The 18,927-nt window shown below is 36.6% G+C and overlaps 1 protein-coding gene across 2 annotated transcripts in view; it reads left to right on the top strand.

Annotated features, from left to right (window-relative positions):
* DEPDC1B (DEP domain containing 1B) overlaps positions 1 to 18,927 on the top strand; it is a 90,892-nt gene that overhangs the window by 33,155 nt on the left and 38,810 nt on the right. For both annotated transcript variants that reach the window (XM_047086859.1, XM_047086860.1), the window contains exons 3-7: positions 2,676 to 2,811; positions 7,476 to 7,603; positions 8,248 to 8,378; positions 10,311 to 10,358; positions 14,170 to 14,310. In XM_047086859.1, the coding sequence (XP_046942815.1) occupies positions 2,676 to 2,811; positions 7,476 to 7,603; positions 8,248 to 8,378; positions 10,311 to 10,358; positions 14,170 to 14,310 (584 nt within the window). The remainder of the gene's footprint in view (positions 1 to 2,675; positions 2,812 to 7,475; positions 7,604 to 8,247; positions 8,379 to 10,310; positions 10,359 to 14,169; positions 14,311 to 18,927) is intronic.

The following is an 18,927-nucleotide window of genomic DNA, read 5'->3' as shown; positions in this document are numbered from 1 at the left end:
ATGATTAAAGTGTTAGAATTAAATGGAAAACTTTCAATACACACAATAAAAACAGTCCATGAGAGGGAGCTCTTCTGCATTTCATCTCTGGCCAGGTGGCTGCAAAGACACCACATCTGTTATTGATCTTCCCAGGGCATCTTCTCAGGGCAAAGGCAGAAAGTGACTCCCTGGTATCTCTTCAATCACAGTTCTCCACTTAGGAACTGCTGCTGTGGGTTTTGGAAGCTATTACTTGTTTCAGGGTGTGGGAATACAAGAAACGCATTTTGAACCCAGGAGGAAATTTATGGATCATCCAATTTAGTCCCTTTGTTTGACAAATGAATAAACTTAGAGACACTGTTATTTTCCAGAGGACACAAAGACTGTTCTGGAGAGAACTAGGGCTGGAGCACAGGTCAAGTTTTCACCCTTTAGTTGACCGAGTTGGGGAATAAGCAGTGGGTGTTAGTGGTGGGGTGGGAGTAGGGATGGTGTTTAAATTTTTTTTAATGTTTATTTTTGAGAGAGAGGATGTGTGAGAGAGAGAGAGTGGGGGGAGGAGCAGAGAGAGAGAGAGGAGAGTATCCAAAGTGGGCTCTGCACTGACAGCAGAGAGCCTGATGTGGAGCTTGAACTCATGAATTGTGAGGTCATGACCTGACCTGAAGTCGGACGCCTAACCGACTGAGCCATCCAGGCACTCCAGGATGGTGTTTAATTTTTAAAGAACTGAGAAGTGGGTGATCTCTGAATTCCCTGGAGACAATTTGCTACACCACATGTGTTTTTGAATGTGAGAGTGTTTGTGTGTACCTGAGTGTGTGCCTACGTGCTGTATGTTGGCAGTAGGACTTGTGTTATGATTGTTGGCTTCTTAGAAATAAGCTGGCTTAAGTAAAAGCCAGCCTTCACTTAAGGAGTAGGGGCAACTGTGTGGCTCAAGCAGTTAAGTGTCCAACTTTGGCTCGGGTCATGATCTCACTGTTTGTGGGTTTAAGCCGTGCATCTGGCTTTGTGCTCACAGCTAAGAGCCTGGAACCTGCTTTGGATTCTGTGTCCTTCTCTGTCTGCTTCTACCCTGCTCGCACTCTGTCTTTCTATCTCTCAAAAATAAATAAAACATTAAAAAAAAGAAGTAGAGTGACTTTTATGGGCTTTAGAGATTTAATTTATATTTTGGAATTGTTTGAAAATACCTGTCTTTTAACTTGATTAAAAAATTTAAGCTTTCAGTTTATTTATCTTTAATTTGATTTAATGATTTCATTTTTTTCTCATTGACTTTTCAAATAAAGCAAAGTCATTGCATATTTTTTTCAGAGAAGATGAAACTTATCTTCATTAGCCATCACTTTTTTTTTTTTAATGTTTATTTATTTATTTTTTTTGAGAGAGAGCGTGCAAGTGGGGCATTGAGAGGCGGAGACACAGAATCCGAAGCAGGCTCCAGGCTCTGAGCTGTTAGCACAGAGCCAGACTCAGGGCTCAAACCCAGGACTACAAGATTATGACCTGAGCCAAAGTTGGACGCTTAACCAACTGAGTCACCCAGGTGCCTCTAGCCATCCCTTTCAAGTCTATTGTGACTATTTTTGAAATGTTGCTTCATAGTGCTTATTACTTGTGATTCTTCTGATTCACCTCAATACAAACTCTTTTGGTAAACTATAGGCATTTGAAAACTATTTCTGTCTTCATTTGCCTTAGGAATAAGATCTTTCTAGTTTATTTGGATTATTTTTCCTACAGGTATCATGGATAAGATTTTAAACCTTTATTTTGGCTTAAATAAATGAAAAGTAAACTACCTACTGACTTCCATGTCAACATGAAGAACTAGAGATCTTGTGTTACCTTTTCAATGTCCTGCAGCCTGTCTTTTTCTAAGAAACTAACAAGAACAGTTACTCTGAGGAAAATATGTATTTAGTTACCTTTCTATTGTTGTTTATCAGGTATGGCCTAGACTGATTTAAGGAGAGTTAGCATATTTAGGTTTCTCTGTGTTGGTCCAAGGAGTGATGTTGCCAGTGACTTGGCGGTATGGGGACAGAGGAGGGGATCAAAAGGCAGAAGGACACTGGGCAGCTTTCACCTCCTCCAGGACTGAGGCTTCCATCTCACTGTGAAGTGTTCCATATTCAAGGGAAAGAGGATTGATTAATCTTCTTTTGAAATAGTTATAAAAATGAACATTAGGGTAAAAGATTCTTGTGCTGATATGCTCTTCCTCAGCAAGTAGCGCTGAACATTCATCGGTCCATATTTTCTTTTGCATACGTACCACCTAGACATTTCAGAGAGTTGTGAGGTACTAAGGATTTCCAGCTGGGTGAAAGAACTGGCTTGCTCCAGCAGTCCATTAAGAACATCTTTATTCGTGAAAATCATTTGATAAGAGAACAACTTTTATTTATTTATTTAATAATGTGTCACAGGTTTGATTCCTGTTTTCATAAATGTTTTCTAGTAGACATAATGAATGAATTTTGAAAAAAATCGTATGTTGGGCATAGTGAGCCATGTGTAATAATTTGAGCATTCATACTCTGATTGATAGTGAGAATTCCATTATCTGAAGTTTGGAATTATTACATAAATTCTCAAGGACAGAAGAAATGGGGGCTATTGTTAAAATATCTGTGTCTCCCATTGACTGAAATAATAGAGATTTCCTTCTTGGTTTTTAGATTTCCTCCTTCCTCACCCCTGAAACCATATCCAAAGAAGCCTAATTACCAAAAAGATGCTATAAAATTTCCAGAATGGAATGACCCCCCACCAGGGACTTCACAAGAGAACATCCCAGTGAGGCCACTTGTGATGGTAAGTGTGTTACTAAAAGAGTGGGTGGGATGGTCGGGGTGGAGTGGGACGATGGTGGTGGCGGTGGCTGGGGGCGGGTCTAGCAGCTACCAGAAATAGGATATGATCTGTGAACCACCAGCCTTAGTCTTTTTTCTACTGGTCCCTTAGGAACAATGGTCTGAAAGTACTTTAAAATATCTTAGGTGTCAGTAGCTGAGAGAACAGTGACAAGGAAAGATTAGCTGTTGAACTCTTGCCTGTTGAGGCTTTGGCATATATATGGTATCTATTTTCATATGTTCAGAACAAGCAGGTTTATGTGACAACTCCCTTATAATCTCATTCTCTTGTGTTCTAGAATTTACTCTTTTGCCTCTTTGTCTCCTGGATTTTGTTCTATTACTAGTTGAGAGTGAGAAGGTTAGGATGTGAAGTATTGTGGAATGACCCCTGACACTATAGATGATCAAAGGTAGATTCTGTTAGTTTTGGAAAACCTAAGCTTATTGTTGAATAATCTAATTTTTTTGGTATCCTTTTTCATTAAAATATTCCCAGTAGAAAACTACCATGATTGAGACGATGCTAAAAGATAAAATACAAAGAAAAACTCCTTTATGGCAGTTTTTAAGAATTGTACTCACACCAGTGTTTTAAGTTAGTCTAGTCCGATAGGACTAGATGTCCAGTTCATACGTTTGTTTGCGAAGATGGGATGTAAACATTTTTAGGCAATGTAATTAAAAGAAAAAACACTTATTTTTTAAAGAGATTGTATTTTCAGTTTGAAGAGAATAGCTAAGAAGCTTAGGCTTTATCAAAGATAATTCTAGAAAGAGAGTGGCACCAGTAACAGAAATAAGGACTCCTTTAAGGACTTGCAGGTTTGTCAGTCAGGATGGTGATGAATTTCGTTTTAAATATGATTGGTGATAAACCTGGCTTATCTTAAATGGAAGTGTCTCATAGGCAGATGGAGATAATCATCCTGGAACTTAAAGGCAAGATCATATTTGGAAGTCATTAATTAATTTATTTATTCAACAAAGATAATATTGAATCAGTGTCTACTGTGTGCCATGAATTGTGCTAGGCTCCACAGACACAGTAATATGTGATACAGTTTTTACTCTAAAAAGGCTCATAGTCTAGTGAAGCATACAGTACCAAAATAGATAATTAGAAAACAGAGTCAAGTGACTTAGGGTATTTGAGGACTTTTAATTAATTCCTAATAAGGAGTACTTAATTAAGGTCTAGTTGATAGTTTCTGTCCCAGAGAAAATTAGAATATAAGTTCCATGAGACCAGGTACATTTTTTTCTTTTAACATTTGCATTTAAACATCTGATATGACCCCATTGGCAGAGTGGCTATTCAACAGACATTTTTTTCATTATAAGGTCTTCAGTGCTGTTTATACAAAGGAGATAAAATCCCGTAAATTAATATGTATTTATGTCATCAATAATAACTACTTTCCTTTTCTATTCCACTTGGTTCTATGAAGTTGGAATATTCCTGGTATCACCTGCAGAAGACCAAATGCTCATTAGCATACTTTAATGCCCTAGTGACAATGACTTCTGTCTTTTCTTGTCATTTTCTAATTTTTCAGGAGCCCTGAAGTGGTAGACCAATGTTCTAGATTCATCAACCATTTTAGCCCAAAGCTTATCCTTTCCCAGGTCATCTGTACCTGTATTTGTTTTGATGCTTTTGTCTCGCCTTCTCTTTCTTATACATCCCCCTTAATTCAAATGGTAGAGGTTTGAGCTCCCTGCTCATTGTAATTCCAGCAAAGCTTAGGCTGCTACCTCTTGAGCATGGTTCACAGGAAGAATGGCAGAGCAGGATCTGTGTCCCCGCTTGGGCCTTGGTGTAGGGTTTTAGAATGATGAGGTTATTAGTCAATAAAGAAATGTCACCTTTCTTAAAAAGAACTTCAACTGATCATTTATTTCCATTTTACTTTCCCTGTTTCTATCTTTTCTTCCTCTTTGCTCGGTGGTTTTTTTGTTTTATCCTGTCTTTTCTCTTGCCTAGCCACTTACACAGTTAAAAAATAAAATAATAAAATGAAACCGTTGTGTTTGCTGAGGGGCAGAATAGTGTGGAAAGTAAGATTGTGCACTCTGGAGCGAGTCGACCGGGTTTGGATCTTGGCTCCTCCATTTACTATTTATTTGGACTTGTTTCTCTGTTTTAGTCATTGTGTTTGTGTCTCAGTTTTCTTATTGGTGAAACTGAGATGATAATAGTACCCTCTGAGGTAGGCTTGTTGTGAGAATCAGGTGAGTTCATATCTATAAAGTGCTTAGAATGGTGTCTGGCCCACAGGTAGTCAGTAACTTAACTGCTATTGCTGTAATTCACTTATTCAATAGAATTGTTTTCAGGCAGAGATGAAAAAAAAAATCACCCATGATATCATCCAGAGAGAATTAATATTAACATTTTTCTTCTGTATCCTTTTTTCTGTGCACATTTTTACCTCCAAAAGGAGATCATGTTGAGTTTTTTGTGGCCTGTGTTCTTCACTTACGACAATGTTTTGCTTCTTTTTTCATGTTATTATTTAAAAAAAAAATTTTTTTTTAATGTTTATTTATTTTTGAGACAGAGAGAGACAGAGCATGAACGGGAGAGGGTCAGTGAGAGAGGGAGACACAGAATCCAAAGCAGCCTCCAGGCTCCGAGCTGTCAGCACAGAGCCTGACGCGGGGTCGAACTCACAAACCACGAGATCATGAGCTGAGTTGAAGTTGGACACTCAACTGACTGAGCCACCCAGACGCCCCATCATGTTATTATTTTTAAGTTTATTTATTTTGAGAGAGAGAGAGAACAAGTGTACAAGCAGGGAAGGGACAGAGAGAGAAGGAGAGAGAGAGAGAGAGAGACAGAGAGACAGAGAGACAGAGAGAGACAGAGACAGAGAGAGAGAAAGAGAGAAAGAGAAGAGAAGAGAGAGAATCCCATGCAGATTTTATACTGTCAGAACAGAGCCCAATGAGGGGCTTGGACTCATGAATCGTGAGATCATGACCTGAGCCAAAATTATGAGTCGGATGTTTAACCAACTGAGTTACCCAGTCACCCCCTTTTTTCATGTTATTAAACATTTGACATCATATTTAGTATCTGTATCTTGTCTAATATAAAAGCACTATAGTTTATGTATCTAGTCCCTTACTGTTAGTACATACCATGTTTCTAGTTTTCGGGTAAACAATGTAATGAGCAATGTCTTTACAGATAATTAGTTGAGTATGTCCATGGTATTTCTTTAAGATAACCTTTCGGAGGCGCCTGGGTGGCTCGGTCAGTTAAGTGTCTGACTTTGGCTCAGGTCATGATCTCGCGGTTTGTGAGTTCGAGCCCTGCATCGAGCTGTGTGCTGACAGCTCAGAGCCTGGAGCCTGCTTCAGATTCTGTGTCTCCCTCTCTCTCTGACCCTCCCTCACTTGTGCTCTCTCTCGGTCTCTCAAAAATGAATAAATGTAAGAAAAAATTTTTTTATAAAAGGTAACTTTTGGAAGTAGATTTTTTTGTGTGTGTGTTGCCTAGTGGCAATTTCTTTAAATATGAAATTTATTGTCAAATTGGTTTCCATACAACACCCAGTGCTCATCCCAACAGGTGCCCTCCTCAATATGCCTCAACCACCCTTCCCTCCCTCCCACCCCCCATCAACCCTCAGTTTGTTCTCAGTTGGAAGTAGATTTTCTAGGCAAATGCAACAATTTACATGCCTGCCTTCAAAAATGAACACCTAATTTAATTTAGATACTTAAAAAAAATTCACAAATCCACATGGTCTTCGACTTTCTTTTGTAATTCAGTAATTCTCTAAAAAACAAAATCATAAAACAACTTTCTGGCTCCTTTCATCCAAATTTGTAAGATTTTTCTGTAATGATACTTTTGTAAAAAACTATTACAGAAAATCTTTATAAGTGATTTCTTACATGTTTTGTCTGTAAAACCTCAATGTTTCTCTTTGTGATTATAAAAAGGAAGTTTTAAGAATTAAACGTTTAGTAGACTATGTGAGAAAGGAGATACTAAGAATGTTGAACTGGTAAAGCTGTGTGGCTTTGAGCAAATTATTTAACCTCTCTGAATTTTAGTTTTTCTTCCTACTGTCTCAGTTTTCCGGGGAGCTCTTGTTTTTTCTGCCTTCTGCAGTTGCCTAAGATCTGGGGGCTGCTCTTCAAATTGTACTTATTTGATTTTTGCTTATAAAAAATAGAGAGTTCTTGAAAGTAATAGACTTTAATTTTGTTTTAAACAATCACTCAGTTTGGGCAGCGTGTGAATATGGATAGGTATTCTTTTTTTTTTTTTTTTTTTGGATAGGTATTCTTTGACTTAATTTTGAATTAATACAATTTTATTTCATGGCTACCTCGTTGATTAGTTGAAATTCCCACAGGAAAAAAATAGCTAGTCAATGTCATGTTTATTGCTATAGTTCTTTTGCAATTTACAAATACTCATTTATGATATAACCTGATCTTTAACAGTTATACTTCTCTGCAGTCAGTACAAAGAAAGTTAGTTTATATTTCTAGTTATTATTTTAAATCAAATTACAAATAACCAAGTCAAAGAAATTTCTCATACTACTGCCTGTTGAAATATTGATTCTCTTTTTCTTTCTACTCTCCCCCAATTAGAACTCTGAGATGTGGTTCAAGCGTCACAGTATTGCTATTGGAGAGGTGCCGGCCTGCCGTCTTGTCTACCGCAGACAGCTGACGGAGGCCAATGTAGAAGAGATATGGAAGTCTATGACATTATCATAGTATGTGCATTTGATATTAATGAGAACTTTCAGTGTTTGTTTGTTTTTTTTTTTTTGTGGTTTGCTTCTCTACTACTCTCTGCATATTTAATTTTCTGAAATTATGTATTAAAAGCTTAACTTTGCATTTGCAGCTATGCTGCTTAGCAAACATAATTTAACTGAATTCTGGGAATTTTCTCTTGTCATTTATAGGACAGTTAAGAATAGAAGTTTAAAAGTTCTTCAGCTTTCTAGTAACACTGAAGTTTTATGATTAATGAAACACAGTGGTAAATTTCATCTCCTAGATACTTGCTGTACTGTAGGTAATTAAGGTGAATGATGTTACAAAGCATTTTCTTTCCCTCACAAATGTGTACTAATAGCAGTTTCTCATCATTGGATAAGCTATTTTCTGTTTTTATTGTATCTTATGAAATCTTTTTCTTGGCATTGAAGGTGTTATATTAAATTAGTGAAGCAACATGTTAATGACCCAAAGATCTTTTAAATTTGTTTTGTCATATTTAGTTTCTAGCCTTTTTGCCAAAGATTGTATAAAATGCCTGAAAGCAGCACATTTTGAAGATTGATCTTTTACATGCCGGGTTTTTGGGTAATAATGATTTTTTAAAGTAATTAATTATCATATATCTTTTCAGTTTACAGAAAGTCCTTGGCCTGGATTCTCTGGAAGAAGTCTTAGATATTAAACTGGTCAACTCCAAGTTCATCATCCATAATGTATATAGTGTGAGCAAGCAGGGAGTTGTCATCCTTGATGACAAGTCAAGTAAGTGCATAAAAACCCCTGTGGTCCCATTTGATCCACTATGCTGGCTGCACAGCTCCCTCAGCTTCTTTTTGACCATTCCTCAAACCCTCAATGAAGGTACCTCCTCATTATGTATAGCCTTCTCTCACTTTCATGCCTTTTAAATGATTGTGTGCATAAAGGAGATGTCATGGAAAGTCAAAGCCTCAGCACAGTCCATCCAGAGGCTAGTTCAATGTTAGTCACACTGGGCATTAAGTGGTTCTATATTATTCACAGAAAATCCCTGAAAAGTAGGTAAGTTTAAGACCTGAGTGCTTAAGTCAGTTAGAACTGGGTCTTGGAGATTAATTTTAGGTTTCAGGTGAGCTTGACTGATTTTAGGTTCTCCCCGACCTTTTCATTATGGAGTCTCTGTGGTAGATTTTCCAGAATAGTCTTGGTTTATGTCGTTTTTTTTTTTGTTTTTTTTTTGTTTTTTAATTAATAAGGGTAGTTCTGTAAATGCTGAAGGTGCTTCAATTTTTTTTATACCTTTTATTCCAAGCCAGTTTACAAATCAGGAAAAAAAGACATTAGGCAGCTGCCTATCCTCTTTTTTTGTTTGGAAAAATAAGGTCATGGTACCCATGGTGGGCCAGAATCCCCGAACTGATTTACTGATTTTAAAGCTTACTTTACTTGGATCAGGGATGGATCAGAATTAGATGGGTTTTTTGAATAGTTCTTCCTTTACTTCCAACCCTTGGTCCTGGAAATAGCTGGAACTAGAATGACCTTTGGATGTGGGAAGATGGTATAGTACTTTTGGGTTTTTATAAATTATTATTAAATTTAGAGCTGGAGTCTCCTGGGCAACAAGATGGAACTCTACCAGAAGGAGCCTCAGCAGCTGTGAGAGGGGAAGAGGTTTTTCTAGGCCATGTTTCCTGACAGGAACAGAATGTGTCATTGAAACTTGAAACACTTCTTTCATATAGTCCCTGTATTGGGAATGAAGGACATTAAGGAAACAAACGAATTTGTGACCTTGTGAGTTGTCAGGTTAATATCAACATATAAAATTAACTTACATAGAATGATGGAGGTATTGCCTTTGAAATATATCTAAAATCCTTCCACATTCTTTGAGTGCAGCAAACATGAATACTTTTACCTACCAGTTAGATGACCAGTCATCTTTTGTCTTATCAAGTTCTTCAGAAAGAAGAGCCTCAGGTTCATTAGATCTAACACAGTTCAGCCAGTATCTTTGCAGTTTTTAGAAAGTGGAGAAGGGGAAGCATGAGTGATGGTCCATCTCATCAGAGGTCCATTTCATCAAAAGAGGGGAGAGACTCCAGAAAAAAGGCTCAGCTGGGACTTTTTGTAGCCGTGTTAACAATTATTATTTTAAGACTGTCCTAAAAGGAGTAGCCTATATTAGTATGTCAGTAGCACTTTCTTGCCCTGAAACATTTTGAAAATTGAAATGTGTAAAATGATGCTTATATTGGACATTGGACATACAGAATTCACCTTTTTTTTTTTCTTTTTTTAGCTGTTTGCTGAACTGAATTCACAAATACAATTGATAACTAATATTTTTGCTTTTTCTGTTTTTTCTTTTCCTTCTTTAATTCCTAGGATAACTGATCTGTTAGTTTGCTTCTTTGGAATAAACTGTCAGATGTATACTTTTCACCAAAGCTTCAAAAGGTGCATCTTATCCTTAGAGAAATTTGTAGGCATGATTTATAAAAGCATATTGGACACTGCTGCAAAAGAAAAATTTCCATGTTTTTAAAACATTCGGCTATATTAATAGGTGATTTGTGGTTTGCGATTGGCAGATAGGTTTCATATTATTTGGGCAAGTTATATATTCTTATGATACTATGTATGTATATAATTCTTTGAGTTATATGCAATTGAGTAAAATATCTTCTTTTTATTTTCATTTCTCTGCAGAAGAACTTCCTCATTGGGTGCTGTCAGCTATGAAGTGTTTGGCAAATTGTAAGTACTAATTATCCTCCAGTTTTATGAGATTAACAGAAATTAGTGCCCTGAATTAGAAAATATTTTTGCTCAATGGCCTGAACATTGATTTGACACCTGTGAGACTGGCAGTTAATTATTTTGAGACTTGTGTGCTTTTAGTGATGAATTTGTGACTCGGTGAAAGGGCTGAGTTATAGAACATTTTTAAAGGTATTTTGTGCTTCTTTTTTCTAGTGCATATAATCACACTACAGATTTGCCCATACTACTACTTCTGACTGCTTCATCACAGTAAAGAAAAATTAGTAGTATTGAATATAATATTGTACAGATAGCTGCCTGTTGACTGTTTGCACATTTTTATTTCTAAAGCATGTATTTTATTCCTAAAACATATATCCCTAAATATGCCCTATATTTACATCTCCATTTGCTCAGCAGATCCTATCTACTATTGGCTTTTTGTAGGGCACCAGTTGAAGTGGGAAAGAAATATTTTAGACTAGTCTGACTGATAAGCAGGCTGGTTTGGAAGGAGAAGAACTTGGCATGCAGAGAAACAAGAAGGGATGTTTCAGTAATTGGATGTAAAACGAAGGGGCCTGGATCACAATGGTCCTTCTAAGGATTTTCATAGGCACCCACAGTCCATTTCACAGGCATGTGATATCCACGTCATCGGATGCTGTAGGCACTGTGAAAAATGTATTATAGTATCCCACTAACATTGCCATTTTTTTCTGGGGATTTTTTAGAAGGGTTAACCCAAAGAAGGGATTCTAATAGTTAATGGCTTAACCCAAACAAGTGATTTTAATGAGAAGAATTCTAGTTCTTTTGCTAATAGTGGTGACATTTGGTCTATGAGGCCTTCAAGCCTCACAGATGGCCTGAGAGAGGTACCTTTTGGGTAGAACTAGCATGTACAGAGACAGGTATAATAAAATTTTGAGTTAGTAGACTCTGAATGATTTATTTAATTGATGTTAGTTTTGTTTGATTATGGAATGAAATTAAGATAACCAGGCAGTTTACTGTAGGTAATTCCAGTCATAATATATGGACAATGATTATATACTATCATTCTGAATATGAATACCAATCATTAGCTTGTATGAAGCCCAAGGTTCTCTGTGTTTAACTATTAAATTTTCATTGGTTTTGGTTAATATTTTGGGACGTCTGAGACGTAGAGTGGTTTTAGCTTGGGAGAGTGCTTTTTATTATTCCCACTCAACCATTTGAGGTAAATTAAATTTAAATTATATCTTTGGACAGTGTTGGCAATGACGAGATAGAAGGTCTAAATGCAAAGTTAAATTACCCATTTCTAAATTCCTGGCAAACCAAGCATTTGGTAATTGATGAACTGGGAAAGAATAGAAGAAGCCAGTATGGCAAATCTAGGCTATAATATGTTGTATAATGTATATTAAGGTGGGATTATGAAACAGATTTTTCAGTGATCAAAACGTTGTGAAGAGTGTAACTTTTCCTGCAAGTAAGATGTATACATAAAGCCACAAAAACTTCTGCAGGAATATTATAATAATTGGAATTACTTATTAATGGAGAGGAAAGATGTAAAGAGCAACTTAATAATGTTCTCCATGTGTGTGGTGATGTTATATTATTAGGTGGAAATTCTTGAGAACAGGGACATGTCTCACATGTATCAAGTGCAGTGTTTTACAGATAGTTGGCATATCCATAAAAATGCTTGTTTAAAAGTTTCAAAGACAAAAAAAGTGACCAAAAGGCAAGAACATCCTTTTGAATAGTTTTGTGACATTATTAAATTTTCCAAATGCTCCTTAGCCCCTTGAGTTTACTTTGAGTCTATCAAAGTGATGACCTGTTACTTATCCTTCTTATCCTTATTGAGTCTAGATTCCCATTACAGTCATGTAATAGGGAACAAAAAGGATAGGCCGGCTGGTTTATGTGATATTTTGAAGGCTTCTTGCCTCCTTTTCTGTAGATTTCCTGCCTACCTCTTTCTCTGAGGCCCATTGGTAGACCATGTGCACATAGGCCTGCATTCTTTCTTTGTCCAGCCTCATGGTTGGCCACAGGATGATGAACTGATACTAAGTATAAAACCAGGTTAACTATGTCTTCTTTGTGCATGTACTTTGCATTCAATAAAAAAGAAAAAACAAAAAACAAAACCAAAAACGGATGGATACAGACAACTCTTTTCCAAGATCTGTCAGGAATAACATTTATAAAAGCTATTCTGAAGTTCAAGATGATTAAGAAACAGAAGATCTTAGAAATATGGCCTCCTCTCATGGGGCCTACTATGCATTTGCATTTGTATGGAAACTGTTTTTGTTTTGTTTTTGCATATTTTTAGCAAGAATGATGAAATGTTTGTTCAGGGATACAGCTGCTTACAATCAACCGCATACTTATCTTGGGAGGAAGTAATTCACGGCATTATGGATTACTGAGACATTAAACTAATTGTTTCAATCGATGAAGCTTGGAGTATTTCAAAGGAGGAAGCAGGCAAGAATGATGGTTATGTTGGCTGCTAGGTTAACGTGGTACCACACAAGATTCTCTCATAATTTTCATTATTTTAGTCAATCAAATTAAGTTATTTTATGACAAGTGTATACAGAATATTAAAAGGTGAGAGGGTTTTTAAGGAGACCAAGAAAAAGCCATTTTCACTTTGTCCCATTGGCCTTGGGATGTGAAGGCCCAGAATGTTTATCTGTTCTTTTTAGTTTGATCCTTTCTCTTCAGTTACAGTGGTGCTGGAGGAAGGCTTTCTTTTAGTTTTTACTGGCTTTATCTTTCACTCTCCTCTGAGGGTAGAGCTCTGTTTGGATCTAGTTGTTTAGTCTTGTATTCTGCTGGCCCAGAACCGGCCATTGCACTTGCACTGCTTCTCCCTTCCACGCTGTCAGAGCAATTGAGAAGACTGGCCAAACTCTCCCTCATGAGGCTACTTGCCATTTCCCCAAGGCATGGGCAGCTCTGGTTTGTCTCTCCACTTGGCAATGTCAATCTGTAGTCTGTGTGTGGATTCTTGGGGGCATTTACTGCTGTATCTGTAGAGGGCTAGGCATTTCTTCTTGTTCCTCTTTGGTCCCAGATACAACTGGATCTTTGCCTTGCTGTCTGCATGGGATATGGCTGGGACCACATTGTTCCAGGCTTCTTATTGTTACCCTAACTTTGGAATATGCTTTGCCTGGTACACTATCTTTTAAAGGTTGGTTGGGGATCACATAGAGTTTTACAATCAAAATGAATCACAGGACCCAGTGTAAAATCTCCTTTTTAGAATATCTTTATGAAAAAGAGTGTAAGTTTTTATTAGTCTGAAATAATTTAGTTAGAGGCAGACATTGATTAACTCAACTCTGATTCTAGGATTTCATAATATAGCAATGACAAAATACTAAAAAGCTTTGAAAATTGCTTTATAACTTGTCTATTACATATGTGAGATAATTATCACCTTGGTCAACTGTGTCAAGCCTAGGAAAACATCGAATATTTCAAACAAAATAATCATTGTCTACATTTAATAAAAATGCCTTTCAGAAGGTGTAAAAGAAAGAGTGGGTTTCTCTTAAAATGCAAGTAAGCCATTGATTTTCCTCCTTGTTTTATAATAGATTTCGATTTAGACATAAAGTATTCATGTAAGCAAATGTATAATGTCCTTTTAAATAACATCAATTTTCCCCATGAAAACTTTTGTGATCTTGAATATCTATACACACCATACATATGCACAGAGACTAATCCTCATAAGTGATCATCCCAGTAATGTTTCTTCTTTCTCTCTCTCTTTTTTTAACAGGGCCTAATTGTTCAGATTTGAAGCAGCCTATGTATTTAGGATTTGAAAAGGATGTCTTTAAAACTATAGCAGATTACTATGGTCACTTGAAAGAGCCTCTACTTACATTTCATCTTTTTGATGCCTTTGTCAGTGTATTAGGTAAGTTGGAATATAATGAACGTGTGTCTGTATTATTGATATGGAATCATTTCATTTTCCAGTGTCTTGAGATTTCCATTAGTCAAACCTCCATAGCGTTTCTAAAATAAAAATGGATGAGGTGCTTGCCTGGTTACAGTCCTGCTCTGTGAAGGAGGAAAAGAAAATGGTTAAGCTCTGTTAAGAAGCTGAAATCAAGGACCAATAGTTTTTACTTGATAAGAAAGAATAATATGCTATGTGTCACTTTTGTGCAAAACAGTACAACTTCTTTGGTAGAGAAGAATGTCAGTTTGATATTGACTGTTGCAGTAGATCTACTACTCTGGATGTGCCTTTATGAACAGTCATGTATGGGAGACAGATTTTCATTTAGAAATGTAATTTCTTTTCATAGAAGGAACAGGTTTCTGTAGGGCTATTTGTTATTTGTAACATGAAAAATAAATATAGTAACTTTATCATTCTCTGAAACTTGTTACTATTCTTCACATAGATCTGTATGCCAGAATTTACAGTGTCACAAAAGCAGGGTAGAGAGGAAAAAAAAAATCAATGTTATTGCTGTAGGCCTTTTTGGTATTGTTCCTTTCTTCTTGCATATCAGATTTTCCTGTTGCTATTGTGATTGTTCAATAAATATTATTCTTTTATTGTTTGCTTTAATGACCGATCATTGTGTAGATATCATACTCTGTTATGTAAATTTGTAGGAATTTGCCTGCTCTTGTTCCTGAGTACTGGGGGGCTTAGCCCCCTGCCCTGCCCCACCCTGCCCTTTCTTCTGCTTTCCATCTTATTGGAAAGTATGGATGCTACCATAGAAAATACTCATAGTATGAGTAATTTACCTGATCTCATAGTACAGTACTTTAAATTTTAAGATTCTATAAGTTTTCTGATAAGAAGAAACAAAGTACAAAACTATAAATCATGCGCATAAGAGTGAGTTTGTTTTTAGAGGGATTAGTATTGGGAACAGATGAAAGGATTAGGCCTGTTACAGGTGTTTGAGACCACTGGGCTGTCTTGGTATTTTGTTTTCAACCAAAGAGGATTGAGTGCTTATGTCCTTTTGAACATCGTACCTAATGATGAATACTTGCTGTTGTTTAATATGCATTTAGACTCATTGAGTAGATTCTTTTAGCCACTCACTGCCATGTGCCACTGGTAAAATAAGAATTCTAAAGACTGGAATAAAAATTACTTAGGTTTTCTTTTCATTTTCCATTTTCATAATGTTATGTAGTAAAAATGATCTGGTTTGGAAACACAAGTACTTGGAACTTTTTTTGGAGAACAGATTCCAGTTTGAATCAGCTGTGTGTATGACATCACTGGTCTGTTCTACCACAATTGTTCATTTTGATCTCTGCTAGGAATTAAAGCTGATTATTTCCAAATTGATGTCAGAATCAGCCTCCTTCTAAAGTATCACTTATACAGTGTTTAGGGTGGAGAAGGATGGATAGATTGGAGAATTTTGGCAGTTAAGTATCAGCAAGAATAGACTAATGTGTGCAGATAGTCAAGATTTATTATCCTTCTCTGATCCAGTCCTTCTCAAGTGAACATGTTTGAGACACCTTGCATTGAAAACCATATATTTTAGATCCTTATGTAGTAAAAGGAGAAATATAAGGACGTATAGATTATCATAAATTTGATCATCATTTGATCAATGAAGATCATCTAGTATAGTAATCTTGTTAAGAGTCTGTGGGAAAAGGTGTTATATATAGATATGTGCAAAGCAGATATATAGGTTGAATCTTGGTGTGGTTGACTCAGTTCTTCAAACTTTTTGACTTACTTGGACTGCAGTAGGATGCTATTAGATTAGATAAGTAAGTAATAAAGTAGGTAATCAGCATACTTTGTGTAGCAGCTAAAAATCCTATAGCATTTTCAGTGGAAATAGTTTTCAGTTTAATTCATGGGCTTTTTTGAGGCTGATTCCTTTGCTTCTGGAATGAAATAATGCTAGCTTGATGTAAAAGTTGTGACCTTGAGAGCTGTTAGTTATTGATATGTGAAAAAAAAACAAAACATCTAAGAGTTCTTAAACAAAAAAAAAAAAAAAAGAAAGAAAAAGAAAAAAGATTTTTTGGAGATATGAGAATTATTCTTTAATCACTAGAAAATGATTTAATTTGGGTCAGCAGTCTGACCAAACAACATAGCTGTATATAATAATAAATTTTCATTTCTAAAATGTCAGTTTGTTATTAAGATAGAATTTGGCTGACTCTTAAGTGGGGTGAATGAGATGGTATAGCATCCTTCATTCCATTCCATGTGTACCCTAAAATCCACTGAGCTGTGTAGCTTGCTGTAATTTGTCATATTGAGGAAAAATGGACACCCGTAGGAGGCACAAAAAGGCACAGCAGCAGGGGATGGTGTTTGGACAGTTGAGAGACTTGGTGGGTTGTATAATGTTATAATCTTAGTTCCAAAACTGGTGATCTCTGGGCCAGATCTGAGTTATAAATACATCTGATTTGACCTCTGTGTTTTGTTTTATTTTGTTTTGTTAATGTGTATTTATTTTAGAGAGAGAGAGACAGAGACAGAGATGGAGACAGAGTATGAGAGGGGCGTGGGAGAGGGAGACACAGAATCAGAAGCAGGCTCCAGGCTCTGAGCCATCAGTGTGGCTTGAACTGCGAGCTTGAGCTGAAGTCAGACGCTCAACTGACTAAGCCACCCTGGCACACCGACCCCTGTGTTTTAAAAAGAAAATGTAATTAATTGCCAAACTTTAAGAAACAGGAAGTTCAGGTAAGAATTTGTAAATTTGTGAAGAGAAAAAGTGGAAAATGTGGCTGCTCTGGGCTTGAATTTACATGGGCACCAACTGTTGCATCTGTGTGGCTAGTGCCACCACTAGAAGGAGCAAGTGTTCCAGGGACACAAACTCCAATTTGCAGTGCTTCCCACTGCTTCTCAGACTCTCAAGCTAAGTTCACTTGACTCTTTGCTCATTTATCCCTTTTGTCTGCTCCTGCAGGCACTTGGGCTTTTGGCTCCTGGTTTATTTGCTCAGAGGCTGGAATACTGAGTAGCTCTTTCCTGCTCCCTACCTTCTAAAATGTCAAGTTTAGAAAATGCCATTGAAATTCACTAGATTGATCGTACACTGGATTATCAAACTAAATAGCTGAGATCTTCTATGTATTTTTTAAGCCAGAGACACCTATAAGGGTTAACTTTCCAATCTTTGATTCTTTTGTCTGATGACTTCTCAGATATCCTGTGGAGCTATATGCCATCATGGACTTATTACCTCTTGTTATGTTCTTCAAGTTATCTTAGGGTCTGTGTCCCATAGTAATTCTTAAGGGAAAACAATTCTTTTTTTCAGAGAGTGCCTAGTTGGTGTGCTTGACCAGACAGAGGGCTCTTGCCCATGTTAGGCCAAAGTTCTTGCTGGTGGTTCTCTTTGCTCTCAGAGCCCAGGGCTTATGGCTGGAGTTTTTGAAGATGTAGATGAGCCAAGGTAAGGATGTTGAATCACCTCCAAATAAAATGACTACTGTTAAGTCAATTGCTGGAATAAAGTGGGGTTAGCTGCTCCTTAAAGATAGCAATTTAGGGAAGTGCCTAGGTATTTCTTGGCTATAACAAAATATCTAAGCTGTTTGTAAATATACCAGTAATCACTAGGATAGCTGATAAAACTTCTGGGGGAAAAAACTTAAGACTTTTCTCATACCATTCATCAGGATAAATTCCAGCTGAATTAGAGAATTAAATGTAAAAAATGGACATCTAAAATATAGTTGATGTTGGGTGGGTGAAGGACTTTCTCAGCCTGAAAGCAAAAGAAGTCATGAAAGTGCTATAGCAGTTTGGGACTCTTCATGTAGGAAAGGGCATCATGTTGTGGTAGGTGAATCTGTGTCTACTTTTAAGCAATTCAAAGACGACTTGTTTGTGTTTCCTTAAAAGCCCCTAGAGAAATAGTCTCTCTTGATATGTCTTTCTTTAGGCAGGGAGTTCTGACCAATTGATGTGTAGTCTGAATTCTTTTACCTTAGTATAAACCTTATCCTTTTTATACCTCTTCTCTGTGAAAATGAAACTTTTTTTTTTTATTCCTTTCGTTGTTCGAAAACTTGAGTCTTCTTGAGTCTCTCCTTCTCCGGCTGAACAGACTCGATCCCACTGGTCTTTTGGGGAATGCTGGGCCCTTTCAAAAGTCTTCATATTTCACTATTTTTTTTTTTTTTTGAAGCTCCCATAAGGGATCGCTTATTGATAACATAGCATATATTAGTAGAAATGCCATTTCTACTTTACAGAAATAAAAATTTATGTTTGTAATGATTTGAGAATGGAAATCTGATGTAACCACTGGAGAATGGGAAGGAGGGTGACAAAGGTAGTTGTCATACAAAGCACTGACAACTCTGAAGCCTGTCATGTGATCTTCATGGCTGAGGTGTCACCTAATCTCTAATCATAGAGAATATTATTTTAATTTTACTTATTTTTATCATAAGGAACACTTGGATTTTTTTGAGTATTCAATTATTTATTCACTCATCCTTCATCACTGGGGCTAAATAATGAAATGTTTCCCTGATTGAAAAAGTCTCAAAGATGAAT

This window comes from Lynx rufus, unplaced genomic scaffold (genome assembly GCF_022079265.1).
Source record: "Lynx rufus isolate CCGP_SWC_20201006 ecotype Redwood Valley unplaced genomic scaffold, mLynRuf1.p SCAF_1, whole genome shotgun sequence".
NCBI lineage: Eukaryota > Metazoa > Chordata > Mammalia > Carnivora > Felidae > Lynx > Lynx rufus.
Note: the sequence above shows the minus strand (reverse complement) of the source record. Positions and strands in the feature narration are given on the sequence as shown.